Genomic DNA, 24,548 nt, shown 5'->3' on the forward strand with positions numbered 1-24,548 from the left:
CTTTATATATATCCTTATAATTCTTTTAAAAAGAAACTTTAAATTTATTTTTTCCTTTATTTTTATTATACTTTTTTATATTATTAAAGAGTTAATAATTATTAATAATAAAAATATAAATTTAAAGGAGAATAAGTTTATTATACCCTTTTTTATCTTTTATAAATTATTTTAAAACTTTTTTAAAAGTTTTAATACTTTATTATAAAAGTTTTAAAAGTAATATATTATAAATTATTTTTTATTTTAAGTTCTTTTAAAATTAATAATTATATATTTAAATAAAGGTTATATTATTAACTTTATATATTTATTTAATAAAAGTTTTATTATAATATATAAAGGATAATTTTAATTAAGTTTCTTTTAATATAATTTATTTATATAATAATTATTTTTAAAGATTTAATTTTATTATATAACTTTTATAATAATTAAATTATAAACTATTTTTATTTATAATTTTAATTAATATTATTATTAAAATAATACTTTTTAATTTTATTTATATATTATAAAACTAAAGTTATAAATATTTATTATATTATAATTATTATTATTAATATTATATTCTTTTTAAATATTAAATTTTAAGTACTTACTATTATATAAAGATACTATATATATTCTTAAATATATATAGAATAGAAGTGAAACTATATATATTTAGTTTTTTAACTAATTTAGGTAGAAGCTGTCCCGAGAGTGCCTCGTTATAGGTACCTAGGTATGAATCTATCTAGCCGAAGCACAAATGAAGACCTAGCGGTATGGGAGATTTATATTAGGATAATGGACTATGGGATACCCTATTGTGTCTGGATAAAATGTTGATATCAAATGTGTACCATCTTTCTGAAGAAGTGGTTGACTGCTTGAGTTGAGTGCAGCAAAGCAAGGCTGGGAACTTCTATCCGGAAATGAATGCGTGGCTTTGCCGTCATGATACGAACAGCGAGTTGCAGAACACGGGGGGTTTATTCATAGGAAATATATTCTCATCCCATACTCATCCACAATCAACATCGTCCGATGTTACAATTCTGATCCCTGGCTGAACCCTTCACTAATCCCGAGCTCCCAGTGATCTTCCCTCAACGTCCCCCACATGATGGACGACCGGCTCAGTGACGTGTCTGCGTGCCTGTCCATGCGTCCTCCTTTTATTAAACTGCAAAAGTATTCCTCATCTTCTCAGCAGGATCCCGCCGGGCTTGATCGCTCACCAGTCTGCCAGTGCAAATCATGACACACTTTGCAAGCATATCCATGTTCATCACTTTTCGTTTCTGATTCACCTGCCGGATTGGGCCAAGACTCGATGTGGGTCCCGTCGCCGTTCATGCATGATTGCATCGTCATTTTCCAACGTCGTACCCTGTGGGGCGTCGCCCCCCTCTTTGATCGTTACGGCCGACTCGTTCATCACCGACATGACAAGCGCTGAACACGCACATTGTGTAGTCTTGGTCACTGCAGTGATCATAGGGATAGGCAGCGGCACCTCAATTCCTGTCCCATTTCCCATTTCCAACCACACGCCTGCGTTCCTTCTGCAGGACGCAGGAGGGAAGTACAGGTCTTTGCAGGCGTGGCGACTTTCCAATAGAATTAGCATCAGATGCGTCTTCAATGGGGACAGTATGGTTCTTGAATCGGGCGACTTACCGAGCTCCATACCCCCACACCCACATTCACTTCTCTCAAGTCTTTTATCAGGGGATAAGCTCTGAATACCACCGCTTATCTTCACCCTCCATTGGTCTATTAATTACAACGTAGTCATAGGAACCTACTCAAGTACGGAGTAGTAGAGTAGGCAGTGACAAAGTCAGGGTTCGGAATTCACGCGCGTCCGCAGTAGCACCCCCGTCCCCCTGATATAACCTGAACATGTCCTTCCCACCGCCCGTGATGTGTCTCTAGGTCTCTCGTCCCCAAAGTGCCTCTGTCAACCGTCATTCTACCCCACGACGGCCCCCCAACATGCACCTGCTCCAGCTGTTTTCGGCCCTTGCCCTCGGCGGCCTCGCCGCGGCCGGGAGATCTACTCGTCATGTCGGCGGTCTCGCAGACCGGCTCCAGAAGTCGGGCCGCAGCATCGCGGCAGACACGCCGCTGATGCCGCGCGAATTCCAAGCAACTGCCAAGCGCGCTAATGCCGGATCTCAATTCCTCACTAACACGACCTCAAGTAAGCGAACCCAGCGAACCCACTCTGAAAGCTTGACAATTCTTGGCCTCACGTCCCTTGCTAACCCTGTGTCTCTGTTGCAGAATTCGTGGTCAACGGGTCTGCCATCCCAGATGTCGACTTCGACGTCGGCGAGAGTTATGCCGGCTCCATTCCCCTGGCAACCAACTCCAGTGACAATCTCTTCTTCTGGTTCTTCCCCTCCGAGAACCCGGCAGCTGAGAAGGAGATTCTGATCTGGCTCAACGGAGGAGTGAGACAAAGCCCCAGCGTTTCCTGATCCAAACAGCCAACAAGGTTGCTAATGCAGAAATAGCCCGGTTGCTCGTCCCTCGAGGGATTCTTGCAGGAAAACGGCCCGTTCTTGTGGCAGTATGGAACCTACAAGCCCGTCGCCAATCCCTGGAGCTGGCATAAGCTCACCAACGTGGTCTGGGTCGAGCAGCCTGTCGGCACGGGCTTCTCCCAAGGCACCCCCACGGCGACCTCGGAGGAGGACGTCGCCAAGCAGTTCATGAGTTGGTTCCAAAACTTTGTCGATACCTTCGCCATGCAGGGTTATAGTGTTTATATCACCGGCGAGAGCTATGCCGGCCAGTTTGTGCCCTACATCGCGAGCGCCATGCTGGACGCCAACGACACCACCTACTACAACGTCTCCGGAATCATGATCTACGACCCAAGCATCGCCTATGATGAGTTGCAGAGTGGGGTCACGGTCCTGCCACTTGTCGAGTCTGCCGCAGCTGTCTTCCCCTTCAATGACACCTTCTGGGCTGATATTCGAGCCCGCGATGCCGACTGCGGGTATGCCGACTTCCGCAACGAGTTCCTCTCATTCCCTCCGCCGAGCCTCCTTCCCGCGCCGGAAGACCTCCCTGGGAGCAACAATCAGTCATGCCAGGCGCTGTACGGAGACATATACGACGCGGTCATGGCTGTGAACCCTTGCTTTGATATATATGCTGTCCAGACTACTTGCCCCTTGCTGTGGGATGTTTTAGGATGTAAGACCAGCTGTGTCCTGTTCTCAAAGGCTCCAATGCCTATACTTCTACTTTTGCCGGGAAACAAATCAACTGACAAGCATATACCGGTAGTCCCTGGATCATTTGGGTATCAACCCGAAGGTGCCTCGATCTATTTCAACCGCACCGATGTGCAGGAGGCCATCAACGCCCCGAAGATGATATGGGAAGAGTGTGCCAGCGGAGACGTTTTCGTCGACGGTGGTGACTCTTCGTTGCCTTCCTCGGTTACCGTCCTGCCTGGTGTGATCGAGCGCACACAGAACGTGATCATTGGTCATGGAGTTCTGGACATGGTCTTGTACGTGGCTGCCCTAACCCAAGCACTTACTCTCTCCTCTACGATTCAAGACTGACCATATCCAAACAAGGATCGCAAACGGGACGCTCCTGGCTATCCAAAACATGACCTGGGGCGGAGCACAGGGCTTCCAAACCACTCCCAAGGACCCCTTCTACGTGCCGTACCACGACGAGGTCTCACTGAGCACCGTCGCTGCGGCTGGCGTTATGGGCACCACCCATACGGAACGCGGGCTCACCTACGTCAGTATCGCGCTCTCCGGCCACATGGTCCCGCAGTATCAGCCGACGGCGGCGTACCGGCAGCTTGAGGTCTTGTTGGGGCGCGTGAGCAGCCTGAACTCTGTAGATCCGTTCACCACGGACTCCAACGTGACGCAGGTGTCTGCTTCAGAGCTGGCGGCCCAGGGCGGGATTTACTTGTGAGAGGGGTAGGTGGTTTCGTTTCCAATCCCCATACATGTAAAGTGTGTGTGGCGCCTTCATATAGTGGCAAACGCTCAAGACCCAGCGTTTGAAATAGCATGACATTGAATGAAGAATCAGTGAGCGGTAACACCGTCATTGCCCAAGCCAACGAGTGACGCTTTTCCGTACAGACTGTTTCACTTGAATCAAGTCCTGGCGGAGAAGTCGATATGTCCAGTCTAAAGTGAGAATAGATGTGTGATGATCAGATACTGCCGGTGTCGCAGGCCTGTCATCGTAAGAACACCACCAGGCTGAAGGACGAAGCATCAGTGAGCACTTACCCGTGGCAGCATTTCACAGCGTGCTATGCTAGAGCACTTGTGTTTTAGACAATAAGGATCGCACATTTCACATTAGACTTCCCATCCACACATCCTAGAAATGAATATGTTTCATAAATGGGAAGTCCCGAGAAGTGTTCAAGCAAGTGGTCAGGTGAATCACACGGAAGGTAAGGTGGATAGGCTGCATGCAAGATGAACAGAAATGAGGGGAAATGTATGTTTTTGGGACGCCTAATTGCCATTTCTCAAACACTTGTTTCCTCGCGCCTTCCCTCCCTCTCCTATTGCACAGCCCTAACTTATCCTGCTGTGCTACCTGGATGAATTGCAGACAAGATGCCAGCGTAGCTTCAAGCGAGAGTGGTCCATACATTTGCGGCCAGCCACCCGGGCCGTATCTCACAAACACAATCTTCTCCGAGGCCGAGACTCCGGCTGTCACGAGCCAACCTAAACAGAACGCCATGCTTCGAAATGATTGGTGATGGTATATAGAAAAATTCCAGACGCGACTTGATGGAGCAATGTCCTAGCGTCTTTTACTGTGCTCCTCCAACAGAGGAAGCCGGCTTACAAGCCTTCTTCCCTGGCTCTGCGAGTCAAATCCATAATGCCTTTGACGCCGTTGTTACGCAAGCGCTCCAGGACAGCCCGCATGCCCTCGCGGCTCCTGCCTAGTTGATCCTGGGTCTTTCGGCTGGCGATATTCTCGATGCTGCGCTGGATAATAGTCTTGGCCAGCCAGCCGCCTTGGGCATTGGCCTCCTCGGTCTTTTGCCCAATGCGCTCCCGAATCCGCTCGCCCACTCTCGACCGGAATATGGTGGTTGTTGCGACATCAGTGCTCGTTGTATTGGCGGCCGGTAAGGTAGGCGCCGTATACTCCTGCTTCTCGACCACGGACAACACACCCACGAAGTCTAGGTTGCGGCTCTCCGTCTTCATCCACCCGTTGTTGATATCCACGACACTGGTCTCGAGAATATAAGATTTCTTGTCGCCGCCGCCGCCAGTGATGGAGGCTGGCAGAAGCTTGACAATTGCAGAAGGTATGCGGGACTTCTTCAAGTGGATACGGGTGGTGTGCAGCCGGCCGGTGTTTGGGTCGACATAGCTGGAGATGGTGTCGGTACTCAAGACGTGTGCAGCGAAGGGATTGACCTGCGGCGAGCAGTAACGCAGGAAGTAGGCGAGGGTGACGGTTGGGAAGGGATGAGCGTAGGTGTGATTTTGGGTGTGGGTGAGGACCATTGTGGCGGTTGGGGCACGAGGCTGGAGCAGAGCTGCAGGGATTGAGAGGGACGGATGTTGTTGATCCAAGAGTCCGTAGCCCGTTGTCGACGTCAGACAGGGTTGCTGTTTGAGGATGGCGCCCTCACGAGGTGTAACCTGTGGCGTGGAGTCGTGATGTCGTGAGGTCGTGAGGTCGTCCAGCACGTGAAGCCTGAGTGAGAGAGCTGGAGGTGGGGAGGGGCGAGGAATTTGGGCTTTTTCTTCCGGGTGCCAATTCAAACGGAGGCTGCTCGCTCCATCCGGAGCCGGAGAGCTTAGATGTCGGCCAGTGCAGATAAGGTTTCAGGCCGAGACGCAAGGGCTTCAGGGACGGCTGCGGCTGTGAGGTGGTGATGTCGTCAAGTCAGTCGAGGAGGGAAGGCAGAGTTGCGGAGATGGTATGGCATCGAACGATGCACTGACAGTCTGACAATCTGGGGTAGCGGGAGCTTGGGCGTTTTTGCCTCTGCGGCAGGGGGGGGGTGGACGCCCTGGCCCGCCAGCCAAATCAAAAGAGGCGAATTGTCACACGAGTCGGCAGGCTGCAGAGGGCCGTCGGAGCTGGCCAGAGCTGGTCCGATTGGCAAGAGAGGCACTTGAGGAAAGACCTGTTAGGGTGTTGGTGCTGCTTGGTGGGGGCCCGGCTGGGGGCCATGCTGCTCAACTAACAACATTAGTGCCTATAGGCTCCGTACTTTCAAAGCGGTCGCACCACACGGCAGGATGCGGTCGCTGTTGACGCCCAGGTTCTCCATCTCCAGTCTTACAAGCCCGACTCGCAACACATTGGTTTGCGTCCCGATGCTGGCCTGAATATGCTCACATCGGCACTGAGTCGCGAGGGCCCTACTGCAGTACATGTCAATACCAGCAAGGCAGAAAAGCAACACACGCCTTTTTAGTTGACGGAGGCAAATGGGCAAAGGCACGGCAGGCCCGACCTAATGGACTCACCAACCCAGATACTTAGGCACTCAAGTACCTACCGAGGTAGGTAACTAACTGCCCAGGTGCCTAGCGGGTGAGAAGTGACTGTATGTAGCTGACATAAGCAGGCAGGCCGTGAAAGACCCAATTTATCAGCCAGCCAGGCGCTCCCGCTGCACCTTGCACCTGCTTGACCCTCTCGCTCTCGCTCGCTCGCTCTCCCTCTCAGGTCTTCTCCCTCCAACCCTCCACTTCCCCCGTCAGTCAACACTCTCTTTGACAACCTTCTTTCATCGCCAACACCATCGCGACACCCCCAAACCATCGATCTGGTGCGCTCTTTTGATTGCGATCGCTCCTTTGAGGTCTGCCATAGGCGTCTAATTGACTCCACGGCCCTCGCGCGTCGCAACCACGCATTTAATCACCCGACTTACTGACCCACAGCCTGCCGCTCCCCCCCGTGACAAGACGAGACAAGACGCTCCCAGCTTCTGTCCCCCTCGCCTCCATCTCGCATGAGACGACGGTCCTTGCGCTGCTAGAGTTTTCGCCTGGGTCATTCTGGCAAACGGGAGGGCTTGGCCTTCGAGGAAACTTGACACGTTGGGCGACTGTTGAGGGAGGGTTTTGCTATTCAGCCACTCCATTTCGATTGTTTTCGAACATCGGGCGAATAGGCGGCCTGCTGGCAGATTGTAATAATTTTTCTATTCATTATCCGCTGGGCTCCCCGTTCAACAAGTATTGTCCTTTCGAGTACAATCAGAATTGATATTTTCCCCCCGCTTTGCAAAAGTCTGGTCAAGTTGAAGCAAAAGAAGCGATTTTGAGAAGTCACTCGTCTTGAAAAAAAGAAAAGACCAGAGAAGAAGAAACAAGATCAAGAACACACATCAACTACCTTATTACGTTCCCCCTTGTCGTGCGACCATCTTCGAAAAGAAGCCTTCAACCAACAACGCTGCTCCACACAGCGCCTAACTTCCAGTGCCCGTAAGTGTCCTGCGGCCCTCGCTTCCTTGCGGACTCGCACACACTGGTCTTCGACAGCATCGACAGTCTCTGGATCATCTCAACCGACTGCCCCTCAGAACCAGTAATCACAGGCCAGGATGGCGTCCTCAGTCTTTGTCAAGTTCATGTCGCAGAAAGAGCCGCGACGAATAGAATTCGACGGCACCGGCATATCTGTCTTTGAGCTGAAGCGGGACATCATCATCAAGAACGGCCTTGACAGAAGCGGAACGGATTTTGACCTTGCCCTCCTCAATGAGGACGGAAGCGAAGGTGAGTACGAATATAGACCTCTTGATGGGTGTAGCAATCACTGACTCTCGTAGAATACGACGATGACACCACCGTCATCCCCCGTTCGACCACGGTGCTCGCGCGGCGTCTTCCCGCCATGAGGCCTGGCGCTGGACGTGCCGCCCGCTATGTCTCCGGCAAGATGCCCACCAATGCAAAGAACGCCTCTCGACGGGAGCAGGCCACCAAAGCCGCAGCAGCAGCCAAGTCACAATCCGATGCCATCGCCAAGATGGCCTCCGCTATGACCGAAGAGGAGAAGATGATGGCCATGTTTGCAGCACAGGGAGCGGAATGGACTGCTCAACAAGAGGAGATGTCTCACCAGCAACCAGTCTACAAGCCAGGCTCCAAGAAGCCGGCCAACGTCCCCGACCACGAGCCTCCAAACGGTTATGTGTGCCATCGTTGCGGCGAGAAGGGCCACTGGATCCAACAATGCCCGACCAACGACAACCCCGAATACGACAATCGCCCTCGCGTCAAGCGAACCACTGGCATCCCGAAATCATTCCTGAAGACCGTGGACAAGGCAACTGTCCTCGCTCAAGGGGCGGACGGTGACGACTCCAAGACGCCTGCAGGAATCATGGTGAACGCGGATGGGGAGTTCGTGATCGCAGAGCCCGACAAGGCATCCTGGCAGAAGTTCCAGGCCAAAGCACAGGGCTCGGCTGAGGCAAAGAAGATTGCCGCCCAGGGCGAGAAAGAGCTACAGGAGAGGGGCTTGGAGTGCGACATCGACAACAAAATGTTCATAGACCCAATGAAGACACCCTGTTGTGCGAAGACGTACTGCAATGACTGCATTACTAATGCGCTTATCGAGGGCGACCTGGTCTGTCCATCATGTCAGACTGAAGGTGTGCTCATCGACGACCTGAAGCCTGACGAGGAGGCCACAGCCAAGATCGAGGAGTATCTCAAGGAGAAGGAACAGGCCAAGAAGGAGCGGTCCAAGACCCCCGAGGCAGCCAAGTCGCCTGCTGCCGATGAGTCCAAGGAGAACAAGAAGTCCGACGAAGCTGTCGACGGCACAGACGGTACGACAAAGGCCAAGACTAAATCGCCCACACCACCTCCCTCGGCGAAATCGCCAGCGGGAGACGTGTCCTCCAAGTCAACACCAGTCAAGAAGGATGATGCGCCCGCTGTCAACGGCAACCAGCCGAACTCGAAGAAGCGGCCTGCGGAGGAGCCCGCCGGCAACCAGCCGGACATCAAGATACCCAAGGGTCCGAAGGCTATGATGCAGAAGCAACAGCAGATGCAGCAGCCGCAGCCGCAGCAGGGGATTAACGGCATGATGCCCGATTTCATGGGCATGAATGGAATGAACGGCTTCCCGCCAATGGGCATGCCAATGGGCATGAACGCAATGAACGGCTTTCCTCCCATGGGTATGCCGATGGGCATGATGAACGGCGGCTTCAATATGAACAACTTTAATCCCATGATGAATCCCATGATGATGAATGGCGGGTTCAATGGCCCAAACGGGTTCGGCATGAATGGCGGCGGTTTTCCCACTGGCCCTAGTGCTATGAACGGTGGTGCTCCTAACCACTTCAATGGGCCCATGAATGGCGGTGGCCCAGCGAACGGTGGAGGTTCTGGCTTCAACCGCGCTGGCCCACCCACCGGCCCTAGACAGCCTAATTTCCCCCAGGCACCTAACAACAACGGCGGCGCTGACGAAGACGCCTACTTTCGGAAGCCCGTCAACCCCCACCGTCACCAGAACCGTCAGCGTCGGGTCCGGCCGAGTGACTATCGCGAGCTCTAGGCGGGCGACGTGAAGGCGACACCACCATTCCAGGGTTACCGACCACGTTAGAACATCACGACTTCCACGACCGGCTGTACATTACCTTTACACTATTCGTGTCTGCAATTGATGCATGCATTTTTCTGGCTTGCCCTCGCGGGACAGCCATGGCCTTGGCCAGGACGTGCGATGTGGCATGACCAGGGTGCTATATCAAGTTCTTCGGTAGGCTGGGGGGCCACAACATGATCTTCAGAGCAAAATGAGCTGCATTCGGAGAGGCGTCGGCGTTTCGGGCCAGCAAGAGCACGGCAAGTGCATCTAGGCTGTGAGGGACTGGAAGATAAGGCGCAATGCCTGCTGGTTTGGTTTGGCACTTGAGTCTCTTTTTTTTTTTTTCTTCTTTTTTGTTGGCGATTGGCGAGGTGGACTTTCAGGGGCGATCATGAAAATGAAATGCCGTTATTGGACAGGACTTCCTGGAAGAGTTTCGACAGGGCGACAGAAATGAAAGAGGAGAATTGAATGCCCAGGTAGATGAGCATGCTCAACTAAGTTTATGAGCTTCATGAATGCAATGACGGTTCTCTTCGACTGTTTGTGCTACTCGAGTGACATGTAGTCTGTCAGTATCTTCCTGTGAAATCGACGACTTTTAGCAACCCTCGCGCTGTCGACGCCCGCTCCTTCGACCCGCCTTGCACAGGCATTTTGAGGACTGCAGCATCTGCCGAGGCTCGAGCATGTCACCGCCACGTAGGCACGGATTTCTTGGACATCAAGTTGATCGTCATGGCTATTGAGCGCCGTATTTCTACCTGCACCCGACTTGGCTGTCTATATTACATCCCAAAGGCCAAATGGCACGCGTCACACCACACCCACGCAAACGCAAACGCACACACAGCCGCGCTTATGAGGGCGGTACGTAGGGCTTTACCAGCATCTCGGAGAAGCGCTCGAGCTTGTCCTTTCCGCGGACCTCCTCGACGAGCAGGGGCATCTTGACGACGTTGAACTCGTCGTAGAGCTCCTCGATCTGGTCGAGGTACTTCTTCTGCATCTTGCGGCGGGCGTTGCACTGCTCGCAGTCGCTGCCCGGGCGGGGGAAGAGCAGCTGGTTGACGACGATGGAGTGGGTGTCGATGCCGTACGAGGCGAGCTCCTGGATCATGCGCTCCGTCTCGTAGAGCGACAGGAACTCGGGGATGCACACGCACACGAAGGTGGTGAGGGCCTCGTCCTTGAACTGGGCGTTGACCTCGGAGATGGTGGCGCGCAGCGACTCGAGCTTCTCCATCATCTCGCCCAGGTTCTGGCCGTTGGGCAGGGCGCCGCCCTGCGAGCCCAGGAAGCCGTTCAGCAGGGGCCCGTACTGCGACGACAGCTGCGAGACCTTTGCCAGGGCCTTCTCCAGCACGGAGGGGAATTGTAGGAAGCGGAGGGTGTGGCCGGTCGGGGCGGTGTCGAAGATGATGGTCTCGTAGGAGAGGCTCTTGACCTGCTTGAGCACCTCGGCGAAGCTCATGGCCTCGTCGATGCCCGGGATGGCGAAGGCCAGGTCCTGCATCATGCCGCCCATGCCGCCCATGGGATCCTGGCCGCCCTCGCCCTCCCCGGCCTGGCCGGCGAGCAGGTCCTGGATGCTGCCGTTGGGGTCGATCTCCATGGCGGACAGGTTGGTGAAGCCGTCGACCAGGCGGGCCTCCTTGCCGAACTTTTGGGAGAAGGCATCGGACAGGTTGTGGGCTGGGTCGGTCGAGATGAGCAGGACGCTGCGGCGGACCTTTGCGAGCTGGATGGCGAGGGAGCACGACGTGGTGGTCTTGCCCACACCTCCCTTGCCGCCGACAAAGATCCAGCGGAGGGAGCGCTGGTCGAGGATGGACTGGAGGGTGGGCTCCAGGGCGTCGTCATCGACGTCGATCAGGGCGGTGGATGACATGATGGTTGTGGGTATGGTGCGCTGCTGCTCAAGGGGGCGGCTCTCGAAGCGATGGGTTGGTTTCTGTCGACGCTTGACCGCCTGACTCTGGTGGGGTTCTCTGGCTGACAGCGCTCTCGTGTGTGTGGTCTTGGGGGTTAGTTGGCGTTGTTGGGTGTGGAGAGCCTCGTGCGAGCCGACAGTGGTTGCGAGGTAGGGCGTGGTGCCTTCTCGTGGCCTCTGGACTGGGAGAGAAGCTTGTCTTGGCAACGTCACCGGCGGCGTGTCGTGGATGGTGGGGTGTGGCCGCATGCCACATACGGAGTGCCGCATGCCGCTTCGGCTCCGACGGCGTCCCGCCATCTTGGACCTTCCTACCTTGCTTGCACGGGTAGGTACTTCAGTACTTCAATGTTGTTAGTAGATATATAGAGCAGCAGATAGCACAGCCGACCTCATCTCGGCTTGAGACAGCCGCGGTGATCATCATAGCATATCGTTCTCAGCAGTCCACGGGCAGGTCAAGCTTCAGACCCAGCCAGGCACAGCATTGCAGGCCCTGGCAAAACACCCGAGTGCACTCAGCTGGTCCAGCCGGCCCCCCTCAGGCTGCTGCTTGCTGCTTGTATGCACACGGTATTCCCAGCCCCGCCAGAGCTGATCGCCACCCCCCTCCTCACTTATACCCAAGCCGAGCCCACCAAAACTGCCAGCCACCATCACCAGGCAACAAAGGACCTGCCCAGCACTCAACGCCCCGTCATCCACCATGGCCTCCCCAGCAAAAGCCCCAATCACCTGCCACATCCTCGACACAACAGTCGGCGCCCCGGCCAGGAACGTCCGCGTGCGGCTCCAGCTGAAATCGGACAGCACCACCAGCGCCCCTCAGCCCAGCAACGGCGCCGCCGCCAACAAGCACCCGTCCGGCCTGCCCATAGTCTTCGAGTCGTCCACCGACGACGACGGCCGCGTGCGCTCCTGGCTTCCCTACAGCAGCCCCGACACCCCCGGCGAGGTCCCCGTCTACAGCCTCGACGACGTGCTGGGCGACATCAAGGGCCCCAGCCGCTGGGCCCTTTGCTTCGACACCGGGGACTACTTCGCCGCCCAGGGCAAGGAGACCTTCTTCCCAGAGATCACCGTCGTCTTCGAGGTTAAGGAGGGCCAGCACTACCACGTGCCCCTGCTGCTGGCCCCTTTTAGCTACAGCACCTACCGTGGCAGCTGATATGGGCATCAGTGGGGAACGGCCGAGGTGGTCTAGACTGTGCGTCTGGACCGAGGCTGGAGCTGGAGCCGGAGCAGTGTCGTGGTCTGTAGCATAGCGCTCTCTCGCCCCTTTTCATCACCGGGGCCTCATCGTCAAGAGGACATACATAGCATGCGAGTTCAGCATTACACGAGGCATATTCGCTCAAGGTCATTGTTGGTGAATCTTCATCTAGGTCCGATTAACAAATAAAAGCTAGGCTATGCAGCGAATGTGACGGAGAATAGCTAGGTAGTACTGTGTAGACATGTGTAGACAAATGCCTGACTTGTATGTCTCTTCAGAGTTCCGGGGGTTTCTGACGCACCCTTCCGTTCTCTCCCCCGCCATCTTCTGTGCCACTTGTTTGCTGTCTGCGAGGCTCTGTTTGATCCCACCCAGTTGACAAAAGAACGTCGTCGTCCTGCCCATCCTGCCTCCCTATTCCAGACATTCCCTTCCCCGCAATCCAATCCAGTTTCCAAAAATGTAAGATACCCAACTCCGTGCTACCGCTTTTGAGGGAAAAACAAAACAAAACAAAAAAGTGTCAATTTGCGGCCGCACCCCAATGGTGTTTGAGGTAAGAGGCAGCATCTTCTTTTCATCCTCTTCTCCTCGCGGGGGGACAGTCTATTCAGCCCAGGCTTCTTCGTTGTTTTAGGATCTGTGGTGTGAGATGCCCAGCCTCTGCATGAAACCCTTCTTCCGTGACTTGACAGAGGAGTTGTCGCTCGATAACCGCGACCGAAAGGTGTTGTGATGGTCCATTGACTTTCGGTTGTCGCCCGTCGAGGTAGAGGCGATGCTAATGCCGCCGTCCTTTGACGGAGGCCTTGCCATGTGACCCACGGCTGGCGTTCCGGGGATGGTCGGAAGCCGCTCGAGATCCTCCCTCGTGGGTGACGAGTCCGAATCACTGGTCACAGCAACCATACTGTACATCTGTTCCATCTCCGGCGTGATGAGACCGTGGCTGATGGTACGCTTGTGCTTCGCGCGGAAAGAGCGACGTTGTCGAGACTCGACGCGGCTGATGGAGATGTCATCTTGCGAGATACAGGCGTTTGGCGACGTGTCTGCATCAGGGTGCGGCAGAGTTGTATTGCGACCTATTGGGCTGGGTCAATATAGTGCGCGCAGATCTCACGGTGCGGACCGAGACTTACTACCGCAGAAGGGCTCTGGGAAGCCCGTCTCTCGGCTCCGAGGCCGCGAGGATGTGTCACTGTGGGGCATCGAAGTCATGCTGCTGGTCTCCAGGGTGCTCCAGCTGGAGTGACGAGGAGCCCGACGAGGTCTGCGGACGGAAACCATCTTGTTTAGTGCGATGCCCGAGTAGTGGTAGCAAATAGCAAATGTGTGTTCTCGCGCCACAGCAGGTTGGGCCCGTAAATTATGTCGATGGGAGGCCCAGGTAGAGAGAGGCACCACTCGGTTTTTATTGTCCCTGCCTGAAGATTGCAATAATTGCGACCTGCGCACTTGGGAAAGTCGGGTAGTAAATGAAGAAACTCCTAAAAAAACCAAAACAGTGATGACAACTAGAGAAAGTGCACAGTGGGTATTCTCATTTCACGACCGCTCCTCAACACAGCAAGGTCAGCGAAGAGAGGATGGATGTCAACAATATGTGAGAACAGGCTGGGTGCCAGTAAAGAGAAGTGAGACGGTTCGGTGAAGCTTTGGGCGGCCCGAAGTTTCTGGAACAATGGGCTCGACTTGTAAAAAGGGCCTTTCAGGTGGGACAAGAGGGCCTATTATCAGAAAGGCCGCATTGAGGCTGCCGTGAGCCGTGTAGCCGTGAGCCGATCTCATTGTTGGGACCCATGCCAAACAATTTCGACCACGCACGGGGGGAGATTTGAGAAGGGCGCATCGGCCGACTGGGCCTGAATGCCCACCCTCAGGCGCCCGGTGCCAGAGAGCCCAGTGCACTAGGGCAGCAGAGTTGAGTTCCAGGCCAGCTTGAGTGGCCGTCGCAGGCCTCGTGGGCCATCCGCTTGGAGGGGAGGGCGCGACTCCGGATGCATGCGGCGCAGTGGAAACGAGTGGTGTAGAGGACGTGTCAGGAAGCGTGGGGAGGCTGAGGCTCACCTAAAATGGTTTAGCGGGCAAAGCCAGGCGGTGGAGCCGGTGGGTGTGGTGGTAGTTGCGTGGCGGCCGTTTAACTGGAGCCACCCTCGGGGCTTGGCGGACGGGGCACCGGCTGAACGGCACGGATGTCTCTTGGGTTTGGCTGGGTGGTCTGTCTGTCTGGCCTGTCTGGCTGGTCTGTCTGGTGACTGTGGTCCCTGGAACCGGCTTCGCACACGTTGGCCTGGGTCGTGACCCACCCGGGCTGTTTCTGGCCTGCAACAGGGACGGATTGCACTCTTTTGTAGGCCAAGACGTTCGCGGTCACTGGCTGGCTCTTCTGAGCCTGCTGACTGTCGAGGATCGGATACGTGGCGTGGCCAGATCGCTGGGCCAGAGACGGCGGGTTGGAAGTTGAGTTGTTACGCAGCGCTGACTCGGCCTTTGTGAGAAGCACGTTTGGGGAGCCTGGAAGGTGTTGAAGATCAGGCACAGGTCTGGCGGTCAAGCGGCCCTTATAAGAACTCAAAGCGTCGAGTCGGCTCGCGAGCTTAGGGCGATCTAAGGCGGCCCCAAGGCAATAGGAAGCTTGGGAGGGATAGTCTCAAATCCGGGGGAAGCTCATAGGCTGGGGCGGAGGAGAGATGCAGGCCGCGGACAAGGTTGGGGTGGTGCCCTTCCTTTTGGGGGGGGCTAATAAACCAAGACACAGCCGGGTGATGGTCGCTGCTGCCAGAGGGGTAGATGAACAATACCACAAGATGGCTGTACGGACGCGAAAGCAAGCCCAGGCAGTCGGTCAGCATTGGAGAGGGGGTGGTGACTGCAGGTTGGGCTGGTTAGCAGGTTGGCAGGTTGGCACCTGGCTTGCTTATTATGAGGATCAACCACGCCAGCACAAGCGTGAACAGAAGAAGTCGTAAGTGGAAGCATGAACCCTCCAAGCGGATCGGGCAGCGGGCAGGGCATGAGCAAGTGTGAGGTGAGAGCTTGATACAAGGCGCTTCTTGTTTCTTCTGGCCAACTTTTGCTGCGGTGCCTGAATCCGTGCACCGCAGCAGTGTTGCGTCAACCTGTGGCCCCCAGGTTCCGTTTTGCTAAGATCTGACGGCAGTGGCGAGGAATCCGGAGGGGCGTGAGGGTATTTCTGGATAAGTCGGCCACTCTGAGACCTGCAGAAAACCGGTCACCTGGGTTGTGGAAGCCGAGATGCCGCACTGCAGTATCGGGACAGTATCTCTTGTGAGTGCTTCTTTGTTACTGAGTCCGTTGGTTACGCAGAACAGCAGCATGAAGCCAACGTGCCCGCCCTGCCCAATGGATATGTGCCTTCAGCTCTCGCGCATAGCCATATTATTCCTATTGTGCCGCGCTGCCGCCGGGCGTTTCGCGCGCCGCGGCGGGAAGGCAAAGAAAGCCAAGTGACCTCCCGGGATGATGGTCCCATGGGATGAATGGGTTACAGTGACGCAATTGGTCCGGACACCCAGACACCCAGACACTAACTAGCCTTGCACTGACTGCCCTTTCTGCCTTTTGGGTCGCCGGCGGCCGGCTCGCCCTGTTTCCGCCAAGACGAAACTGTCACTGTACAGTAGAGGGCGAACCACGAGGTGTCAGGATGTCGGAACCTTTGCTGCACTTTCGCCCGGGCCCATTCACGAAGGCCACCTGTAAGCAGGCCATCGTGGAGACAGCCAAGAACACAATGGTCCGCTCTGGATCGATCCATAGGTCGCTTGACAGGCCAGATCAGGTCGCTCACACGTCTGACCACTGAGTTCTGCCCCAAAGGCCGAGCGGTCAGTGACAGTACATCTCCAGCTCAGTTTCCAGCCAGCCTAGTCGCCGCCCTCGAGGGAGTCTCTGGCAAACTGCCTCTAGATGAGACCCTGCGACAAGACCAGCCAAGCTACAAAGACGCGTGTGTCGGGTTGGCTACCAATGCGCAGTGTCCCAGAGCACACAGCAGTACGTGTAGGACCTTGCGCCTCACCGCCAGTAGTTGTCTCAGATTTGTTGAACGCACGTAAAGTTCGTCATTCCAATTCCCCACTGGAGCTCAAGTTCCCTCCGAAGCTTCTGTCGGCTACTGTGTGGTTGCGCCCCGACTCGCTGGAGACAGGAGCGTGAAGGCCTCCGAGAGTCGACGGTCGACAAGGGGTCGCCAAGAGAGCCCGGAACAACTTTGCGGTCGGCCTCATCCGGTGAGGTCGGTGCTAACATGCACAATATCGTCGACAAAACGCCCCCGCGACCCACGGGAAACTCCACTGGTGTTTAAAAGCCGCGGCTCAGTGGCAGGCAGGCACCCCCTGCCTTTCCCGGCCTCCTCCCAGCTTGCACTCTGTGGCGGTGCGCCGCGCCACCCAGGCTCGTAGTGTACTGTGTGTGTACTGCAAAGCTAATGTTGAGGCCACTGCTGAGATCCTGAGACTGCTGAGACGGAACAGAGCGGGGCACCCAGCCCCGGAGCTCTGGTCCCTCTTCTGTCACAAGCAAGGAAGCGCCTTCCGAGCCCAAAGCAGGCCGAGCTTCATGCTTCATGCCCCTGGCGTGGGCCAATCACGAGCTCCAATTGAGCTTCAAACTTCAGGTGGTGCATGAGAGCACTCGCGATGCGACCTTGCAACTATCCAAGACGGAAATTCCGATGAGAAACTTGGGCGGTTGACAGACCTCAGCTTCCTCACCCACAACTGGACGTACTCACAAGCCATCTTATCGTCCTCGCAAACGCAGCCTTGATTTGACTCGACATGGCGACGAGCACAGTGGAGGACAACACTGCGCTTAGCAAGCAATATGAGACTCCACTCGGTCTTGCGCATGATACTATGCAAGCTCTAAAGGACCGGATCAAAACCCATTATGATCTGGCTAGCGAGTATTACCTGAGCCTGTGGTACGTCACGACGCGAATTGCCCGAGTCACAGCTATTCGGACTCTATCGTCGATTGACGGTCAGCAAAGGCCCATCTCGATTGCCAAGACAGTTGTGCTTTGGTTGACCGTGCCACCGCGCTTGCTGACGATGCCCTCTACAACGCAGGGGCACCCACATCCACCACGGTTACTGGCCGACGGCAGAGTCGAAGGCTAGTGAAACCAAAGAACAGGCACAAATTAACCTCATCAAATTGCTGCTGCAGACCTCGCAGGTATCCGAGGGAAGCAAGGTCCTGGACGTAGGATGTGGGATCGGAGGCACCTCACGATACCTGGCTTCCCAGCTGGGTTGCACGGTTACCGGCATAACCATTTCCACCAAGCAGGTTGAGATGGCGACACGCCTTACCAAGTCTGAGGCCGCCAAGGACGACGCCGGCTTGTCAGACCAGGAGGCAGATGCAGAGGGCTTTCTCAAGATCGGCAAGGGCAAGGTCAAGTTTGTGGAGCTTGACGCGGAGAAGATGGGAGACGTCTTTGCCGCACAGTCCGAATCGTTTGACGCCGTCTGGATCTGTGAGGCGCTGAGCCACTTTCCCAACAAGCAACTGTTCTTCCAGAATGCGTACAAGTCGCTGAAGCAGGGCGGGAAGCTGGCGCTTGCTGACTGGTTCAAGGCGGAGGGCCTGGGCGAGAAGGAGTTCACCGATGATATAAAACCGATCGAAGGTCTGTGGATCCGGGATAGAGATGCCGAAATGCATTGCCCAGTTGTGCTGGCCAAGATTGTCTCGAGGAAGGGAGCTAGGCGATACTGACCTGGTGGCAGATGGTATGCTCCTGCCGCCATTATGCGCGCAAGCCGACTACGTCAAGTACGCGAAGGATGCTGGTCTGAGTGTGTCTGGGGGGCCGAAGGACATTTCCGAGGATGTCAAGGCAACATGGTGAGTGTTTCGTGACACGGGCCCTCAGCAGCGTTCGTGAGAGCCAGGCTAACAAGGGGCTGCGCCTCAGGGACATCTCGTGGTCATTGGTCCAGAACCCATCATTGTGGGCCTTCGCGCTCAGCCAAGGCAGGGATGGAATTGCTTTCCTGCAGGCGTTCCGTGCTATGCGGAGAGGATATGCCAATGGTAGCTTTCGATATGCCGTCGTGTCGTTCCAGAAGTGAGCAAGGACATGTGCTGGCGGTGAGCAACCGCATCGGGCGGTCGACCTGTCCTCTGATAGAGGAGCTTGGCCTGCCTGGCTGCCTCGTTGGACCATGTGTCCACGCTATCACAAGTTTACAGCGCGCCACAAAGTGTTGTTTCAGACAGGTCGATGGCCGAGACTTTTCAGTCGATGGTGGTTCAGAGTTCTGACGCGAGGTCGCGGTGAGGAATCCAGCCGAGACATTGAGGTAGTACCCGGCTCAGCTATATGAATCTTGATTTTCCCCATGCCTGCCCTATACCAATTCTCAACTTCTCGATAGCGGGAATGTCTTGAACTCTCCAGAAGGTAACGTGAGCTGCCTCTGCGGGTACACTCCGTGGAAAGTGGCGGCGCCTTGTGACACGGGTGTTGGTGATTGTGGTGGCATGGCAGCCAATTCCCGGCGCTGATGCTAGATGTGGCGTTGTACTGGGGCAGACCATACCGGAAATATGAATATGGGGACAGATTCGTGCATTTCGTGGCCATCGGATCCTTGTGTGGCATCAGTCTGAGTGCTCGCAATTTGGGGACTGCCACACATGAGTGTTGTTGCCGAATTTGGCGATTATGGGGGCCCGCGCAGCGTTCCTGCCCTTTCCTTAATTGACAGAGCACCACCCGCATTTCTGGCCCTGGCACTGGTGGCTCTGTCCTCTGCTTCATTCTTCTCGATCTGCGACTCAGACGTCAGCTTGTTCGGCCAGTCAGCAGTAGGACTTGTCGTTTCGTTGTGACGGACATGGCTCCTTCGCGGACGGCTTGGGCGACATTTCGATCAGAGACACCAGGGATGAGCCACCGCTAGGCTGAAAAGATTGATTGTGCAAATTTCTACCCATCACCACCTGGAAAGATTACCAGGTCCATTCTCCAAGATGTCTACCGACACGGGCAGCTGGAGTCGGAACGGTGCAAAACGGGTCCGCTTCGGTTCCTCAAACAATCCCAAACAGCAGAACGGCGGCCACAAGGGCCTTCTCGAGCGCCTCAATTCAGTAGACCAGGAACAGACAGTAGCACCTGCCCCTTGCGATCCCGAGAAACCCCGATACGTCGATGTGACGGCAGCTTTCTTTGGCAAGCAGAGACGCCCGGCGCAGGAGATCAACAGCCAGGTGTTGCCACCACAGCCACTCCCTCCTCGTCCGGTACAACAGCAGAAAGCCCAATCGCAACGCCATCAAGAAGTGGGGGATGAATCAAAGAAGCACCGTTCATTTGCGAATGAGTCATCGGTGGCCAAGGAGCTCAGAGAGGAGCTGGCAGGTGCGGTGCTTCCCTTTTCTTCATCGATTCGTATGGTAAGCCGTACCAGCTAGACTGACGTCCTCTTCAATAGGCAATGTCTTAGCTGAGTCCAGCGACCTCTACAACCACGGACTCGCCCGGATCAGAGACCTCTATCAAGCTTTGAGCAATATCATGGCCGATGCGAGCACGGTGCATGATCAATTCATCGCCCTTGTGGAATCCAATCAAAGGAAAATCATCAAATCGCCCTCGGAGACATTCGTTGGAAAGACCTACAGCGACGATGTGGGGAATGAAACTCGTCGTGAAGTCTGCATCGGCGACGAGGTCTCTGGGGTCAACGATCTCGTACTGAATCTCGAAACGGAAGTGAACCAGTTATGGGACGCTTGGGAGGCGGCTGACCACCATGTCCAGACCAAGATCTCTGAAGTGAGTGGTGGCACGTATCTCTCAGCGCGGAAGAGCGACTGTGTTAAGGGCGTGTGGAAGTCCATGGCGGACGACATGGAAGTCCTCGGTGCAGAAGCGGAGGGTATTATTGAAGACTCACATGAGGAGATTCGGGCGTGCGAGAAGGTACGCTTCAAATCCTTTAGTGGGGTTTCGGTGTGTGTTCCTTTGACATCTGCTCACATCACCTCTAGGAGTTTGGCAAGAAGATATATGGTGTGATGTCTGCCTTCCTGCAGCAGTATCTGTTGGAAGACTGAGTGAAGGCGAAGACATGCCAGCATTTCTCCGCCTTCTAAGTTTCGTTTTTGGGGTGCAACTTCAGCAGACTGGACTAATTCTGGAGGACAAATACCTAGGTACGACAGGCAGGTCGGTCTTGTTACCAGTCAAGAGTTCTTCGACCAGGGTATGGGTCACTTGGAACAATGGTCCACGGAGGGGTTGAGCTAATGTAAAGAGGCACCATACAACTCTTGGAACAAAAGTCCATCTATCCGGTATTGCTTGTTTAGCTCAAAACTGATGGACTATCGTCCCTGACTGAAATTTCTTTGTCAAATATACGCACTCCTGAGTCCTCAGGACCACAACGCCTCCTGTGATGCTTTTGCCGACCGAAATTGAGACCCAAAAAGACCAAAGTATTAGTTCAAATGTTTATACCTCCTCTCGTACCACAACACCCCATGCGTGGTCTTCGCCGCCATACATGATATCCTTCATCCACTTCTTGATGGTCTGGGTATACCTTCCCCCCTCCCCACCGCCCATGCCAAAGCTGATGTCTTTCCCTCTGTGGTGGACGAGGGATACAGGGCAGACGAAGAACTAAAGATCATGACTGTTAGCAGGGTCTGATGTGCATGGCCAAGTAAAGGAAAGCTTACAGCTGTGCCCGCCGCGAATGACTCAATCATCCGTCCTTCGCTGGCTGCCTCGAGGACCTCGTCGATGGTGTACTTTCTCTCCACGACCTCCACCTCGTCGCCCAGCCTCTCGCGCGCAAGCTGTAAGATACTCCTCCTCGTGACACCGTCGAGGATGAGCTTGTCGTCAAGGGGCGCCGTGACCAGCTGCGTCCTGCCCGTCTCCTTGGACCGCCACACGACGAAGAAGTTGGACGCGCCGGCCTCGGTGCAGTAGCCCTCGCGGCCGTACAACCAGAGGATCTGGCCGAACCCCCGGTTGCGTGCCTCCTGGGTCGCGAGCAGGCTGGGCCCGTAGTTGGCGCCCAGCTTGGCGTAGCCGAACCCGCCCACCCACGCGCGGATCATGTCGTCCGGGTTGGTGTGCAGCTTCATGCCGCCGTGGGGCATGTCCATGCGCGGCATGAAGGACATGGTGATGAAAAGAAGGGCCTCCTTGGGCGCCTGCACGCCCAGTTGCGCCTGCGTGCCGATCATGGCGGGCCGGATGTAGAGGTAGCTGCCCGGGCGGTCGCGCGGGAGCCACTTGGGCCCGTCGACGGCCATGAGGGCGATGATGAGGCGCTCGAGCTCTGCTGGGGGGAAGCCTGGGAGGCTGACGCGGGTGCTAGACATGAGGAACCGCTCGGCGTTGCAGTCGGGGCGGAACAGCCTCAGCTTGCCGTCGAAGCCGCGGTAAGCCTTGAGGCCCTCGAAGCACTCGGTTGCGTAGTGGAGGCACGAGGCTGTGGGCATCAGGCTGAGGGGCCCGTAGGGCTTGAGTTCAGGGGCAGCCCAGCCAGTGAAGGCGGACCAGGACGCAGTAATCACTGGTGCTTGTCAGTAACCTTTCACGGAGCTTCGGGAGGCATACTGAGAGGTTTCAAGCACGAAGGGGCAGGGCACCTTGGCAGGAGAAAAGAGGCATACTGACTGTGATCGGAGCATATTGTTTCCGTTCCGGAGCAGGCCGTTGCCTCTTCAGGCACTGGACGTGGGTTCTTGGTGAGAGTGTAGGTGAGCTTGGAGGCGTCCAGCTCGGCCAGCTCGGAGGGTGCGTTGATCTTCTCCAGCTTGTGCTCGATGGCCGTGGTGGTGAGGTCTACCTCCGATGAAGGTGTAGTAGGGGTGATCAAGCCGGGAGCCATGGTGGGTGGGTGTGTCACTACCCACTAAAGTGAGAAGATGGAGGTGATGGATAAAGCAAGGAGTCGACAATGGGGACCAACACAAGAGCTTGTCAAGTCACGGTGTAATTACGGGTCACAATGGAACGTGGTAGTGAGTATGGAGAAGCAAGTAAACAGCCTGGCAAACGTCAAGCGAGGCATCAATTGATCTTATAAGAATATGCTACCTACTTAAGTACTTAGTTTCCAGGAGCGGGCACACGCTGGTACCCTGGAGGACTAACACACGTTCATCCCGATCCAGGGGGCAGGTGACTCATTGGCCAATGGCAGCTTGATTCAGATGGACAATAGACGGTGAGTTAGTCTGATAATGCAAACACAGATATACAGGCTCCGTGTACCGGAACGGCTGTTCCTGGTGCGCACATGCGCATGGACAGGCAGTGCTGCTGAGGTGAGGCTCCTCCCTCCCTCCTGTGCGGCAATGGATGGGAGCACTTGAGGTGGTATGCCGGATCTAGGCGCGCTTGGTCTAGTCCTACCCCTTTCCTACCGCCTTCCTCATCTTGACAAGACTGGCGCCTTCCTTTTACCAGAACCCTGCACTACTGGTCATGCTTCTCAACGTCTCATATCGCTGGGCGTCTGGGCGTTGATGTGTTCTGATAGCTGCGGGACGGCCGGTGGTTCTCTGACGTCCAGATCGCGGCCGGTGCATTTGGTGCCTTCGAGTCAGATTCACTCCGATGAAAGCCAAATCCCAATATAATTAATTTAAGGCCAGATAGAATTTGATCGTATCATAAACTACAAGATGGCCTTTGGTGTTGTGCCCGTCTTGACATGTGTGCTATTCATATCGAGAGTCAGTCTTGTTCCTGAAATGTTGCAGTCCCGTCCCGTCCCGTCCACCGCATTCATATCATGGTCGCCCTGCTGCGGCCGCAACGCGGGCCCGGGAAGGCTTGGTAGGAGAAAACAAACCAATCTTTCCCGGCCATCCCGTGCTCGGCGAGAAATTGTTTGAAAATTTCCTGCGGCAGAAAATTCTAGAGTGCTACAAGTCGTCCGGGGTGGGAAGACCTTGGAGTTTGGAGTGTAGAGGTGGGAAGTTGAGATATGATGCCGCAGTTAGCCGCAGGTAGACGCCAATTGCCGACGGCCCAGGGAATAATTTCTTATCACGAGGGCGGTTTTCTGCCGCGACCTTGCGTTCCCTGGGAACCTGGAACCGCCATCGTCGTCATCTGCAGTTCATGGTGTGTCCAATTTTGTGGATTTGCATTTTCCGTGATCGGAAGACAAGAGGTTGAAGCTGCATGTACGCCAAGGTCCGTTTCAGGTTCAATCTCGCTTCAATCTCGTGTAAGCCAGAACAGAACTAAGGCAGTAGGCAGACATGGTCAGTTACGGTGTCCATATGTGAAGTCATCAATTGATGTAACCAAGGTAGAAGTGTACTTGTGTATGAATCGTATGCACTCCTGAAGTCAGCATAGAAATAATTCGCAGCAGGGATAGGGATGATTTGTTGATGAGTCCTGATGCTTCAAGACATTCCTCTTCTATGTACCCTTGTAATGAATGCATTCTGGTAGGGCTCACATGATTCTGTCAAGTATGGAATGAAAGAGCTCTAGAATTAATGGAAGACAGTTCCAGTGGCCATTGTCAAGCGTTGGGATCTCTACCTGTGAATATGAATAGAAACCCCCACACCTTGCTCAAGGAGGATTCAGCATCAATTAAAGAGGCATGCTGTTGACAAGCTGGGATTGGGCCAAAATCGAAATATGCCCTGAGAGAAGCATCCCAAGGAAACCCATCTGATATGATACTCGTATCGGACAACCCCTGACGAGACGATAGGACAGACTCAAATGGGATGACCTCCTTCAAT

At 54.7% G+C, this 24,548-nt stretch overlaps 9 protein-coding genes across 9 annotated transcripts; 5 read left to right on the plus strand and 4 right to left on the minus strand.

Annotated features, from left to right (window-relative positions):
- The first annotated feature begins 1,898 nt into the window (after positions 1–1,898).
- Positions 1,899–4,081, plus strand: KVR01_001487 (uncharacterized protein). Its single transcript, XM_044788561.1, has 5 exons — positions 1,899–2,194; positions 2,278–2,447; positions 2,511–3,201; positions 3,295–3,523; positions 3,594–4,081. The coding sequence occupies exons 1-5, from the start codon at positions 1,987–1,989 to the stop codon at positions 3,949–3,951; spliced, it is 1,656 nt and encodes a 551-aa protein (XP_044649442.1). The 5' UTR covers positions 1,899–1,986; the 3' UTR covers positions 3,952–4,081.
- Positions 4,082–4,473: 392 nt separating this feature from the next.
- Positions 4,474–5,986, minus strand: KVR01_001845 (uncharacterized protein). The gene has a single exon (XM_044789015.1). The coding sequence runs from the start codon at positions 5,529–5,531 to the stop codon at positions 4,851–4,853; it is 681 nt and encodes a 226-aa protein (XP_044649800.1). The 5' UTR covers positions 5,532–5,986; the 3' UTR covers positions 4,474–4,850.
- A 300-nt stretch (positions 5,987–6,286) lies between these two features.
- KVR01_001584 (cleavage polyadenylation factor subunit MPE1) lies at positions 6,287–9,944 on the plus strand. Its single transcript, XM_044791171.1, has 3 exons — positions 6,287–6,542; positions 6,612–7,769; positions 7,823–9,944. The coding sequence occupies exons 2-3, from the start codon at positions 7,595–7,597 to the stop codon at positions 9,574–9,576; spliced, it is 1,929 nt and encodes a 642-aa protein (XP_044649539.1). The 5' UTR covers positions 6,287–6,542; positions 6,612–7,594; the 3' UTR covers positions 9,577–9,944.
- Positions 9,945–10,471: 527 nt separating this feature from the next.
- KVR01_001111 (guanine nucleotide exchange factor GET3) lies at positions 10,472–11,503 on the minus strand (the record flags this gene model as incomplete). Its single annotated transcript, XM_044784552.1, has 1 exon — positions 10,472–11,503. One exon carries the CDS (start codon positions 11,501–11,503, stop codon positions 10,472–10,474), a length of 1,032 nt encoding a protein of 343 aa, XP_044649066.1.
- A 748-nt stretch (positions 11,504–12,251) lies between these two features.
- Positions 12,252–12,713, plus strand: KVR01_001076 (uncharacterized protein; the record flags this gene model as incomplete). The annotated part of the gene is made up of 1 exon (XM_044781579.1): positions 12,252–12,713. The coding sequence occupies one exon, from the start codon at positions 12,252–12,254 to the stop codon at positions 12,711–12,713; it is 462 nt and encodes a 153-aa protein (XP_044649031.1).
- Positions 12,714–13,394: 681 nt separating this feature from the next.
- Positions 13,395–13,982, minus strand: KVR01_001745 (uncharacterized protein; the record flags this gene model as incomplete). Its single annotated transcript, XM_044784163.1, has 2 exons — positions 13,395–13,846; positions 13,904–13,982. The coding sequence occupies 2 exons, from the start codon at positions 13,980–13,982 to the stop codon at positions 13,395–13,397; spliced, it is 531 nt and encodes a 176-aa protein (XP_044649700.1).
- A 3,230-nt stretch (positions 13,983–17,212) lies between these two features.
- Positions 17,213–19,538, plus strand: KVR01_001551 (uncharacterized protein). Its single transcript, XM_044789245.1, has 4 exons — positions 17,213–17,715; positions 17,864–18,429; positions 18,530–18,647; positions 18,718–19,538. Exons 1-4 carry the CDS (start codon positions 17,570–17,572, stop codon positions 18,872–18,874), a joined length of 987 nt encoding a protein of 328 aa, XP_044649506.1. The 5' UTR covers positions 17,213–17,569; the 3' UTR covers positions 18,875–19,538.
- A 40-nt stretch (positions 19,539–19,578) lies between these two features.
- On the plus strand, positions 19,579–21,105 carry KVR01_001212 (uncharacterized protein). Its single transcript, XM_044782288.1, has 3 exons — positions 19,579–20,169; positions 20,243–20,733; positions 20,802–21,105. Exons 1-3 carry the CDS (start codon positions 19,779–19,781, stop codon positions 20,865–20,867), a joined length of 948 nt encoding a protein of 315 aa, XP_044649167.1. The 5' UTR covers positions 19,579–19,778; the 3' UTR covers positions 20,868–21,105.
- On the minus strand, positions 21,086–23,731 carry KVR01_001316 (uncharacterized protein). The gene is made up of 4 exons (XM_044793077.1): positions 22,930–23,731; positions 22,450–22,872; positions 21,498–22,345; positions 21,086–21,438 (listed from the first exon to the last, which is right to left on the minus strand). The coding sequence occupies exons 2-4, from the start codon at positions 22,661–22,663 to the stop codon at positions 21,268–21,270; spliced, it is 1,233 nt and encodes a 410-aa protein (XP_044649271.1). The 5' UTR covers positions 22,664–22,872; positions 22,930–23,731; the 3' UTR covers positions 21,086–21,267.
- Positions 23,732–24,548: the final 817 nt, after the last annotated feature.

This window comes from Diaporthe batatas (genome assembly GCF_019321695.1).
Source record: "Diaporthe batatas strain CRI 302-4 chromosome Unknown Contig00002, whole genome shotgun sequence".
NCBI lineage: Eukaryota > Fungi > Ascomycota > Sordariomycetes > Diaporthales > Diaporthaceae > Diaporthe > Diaporthe batatas.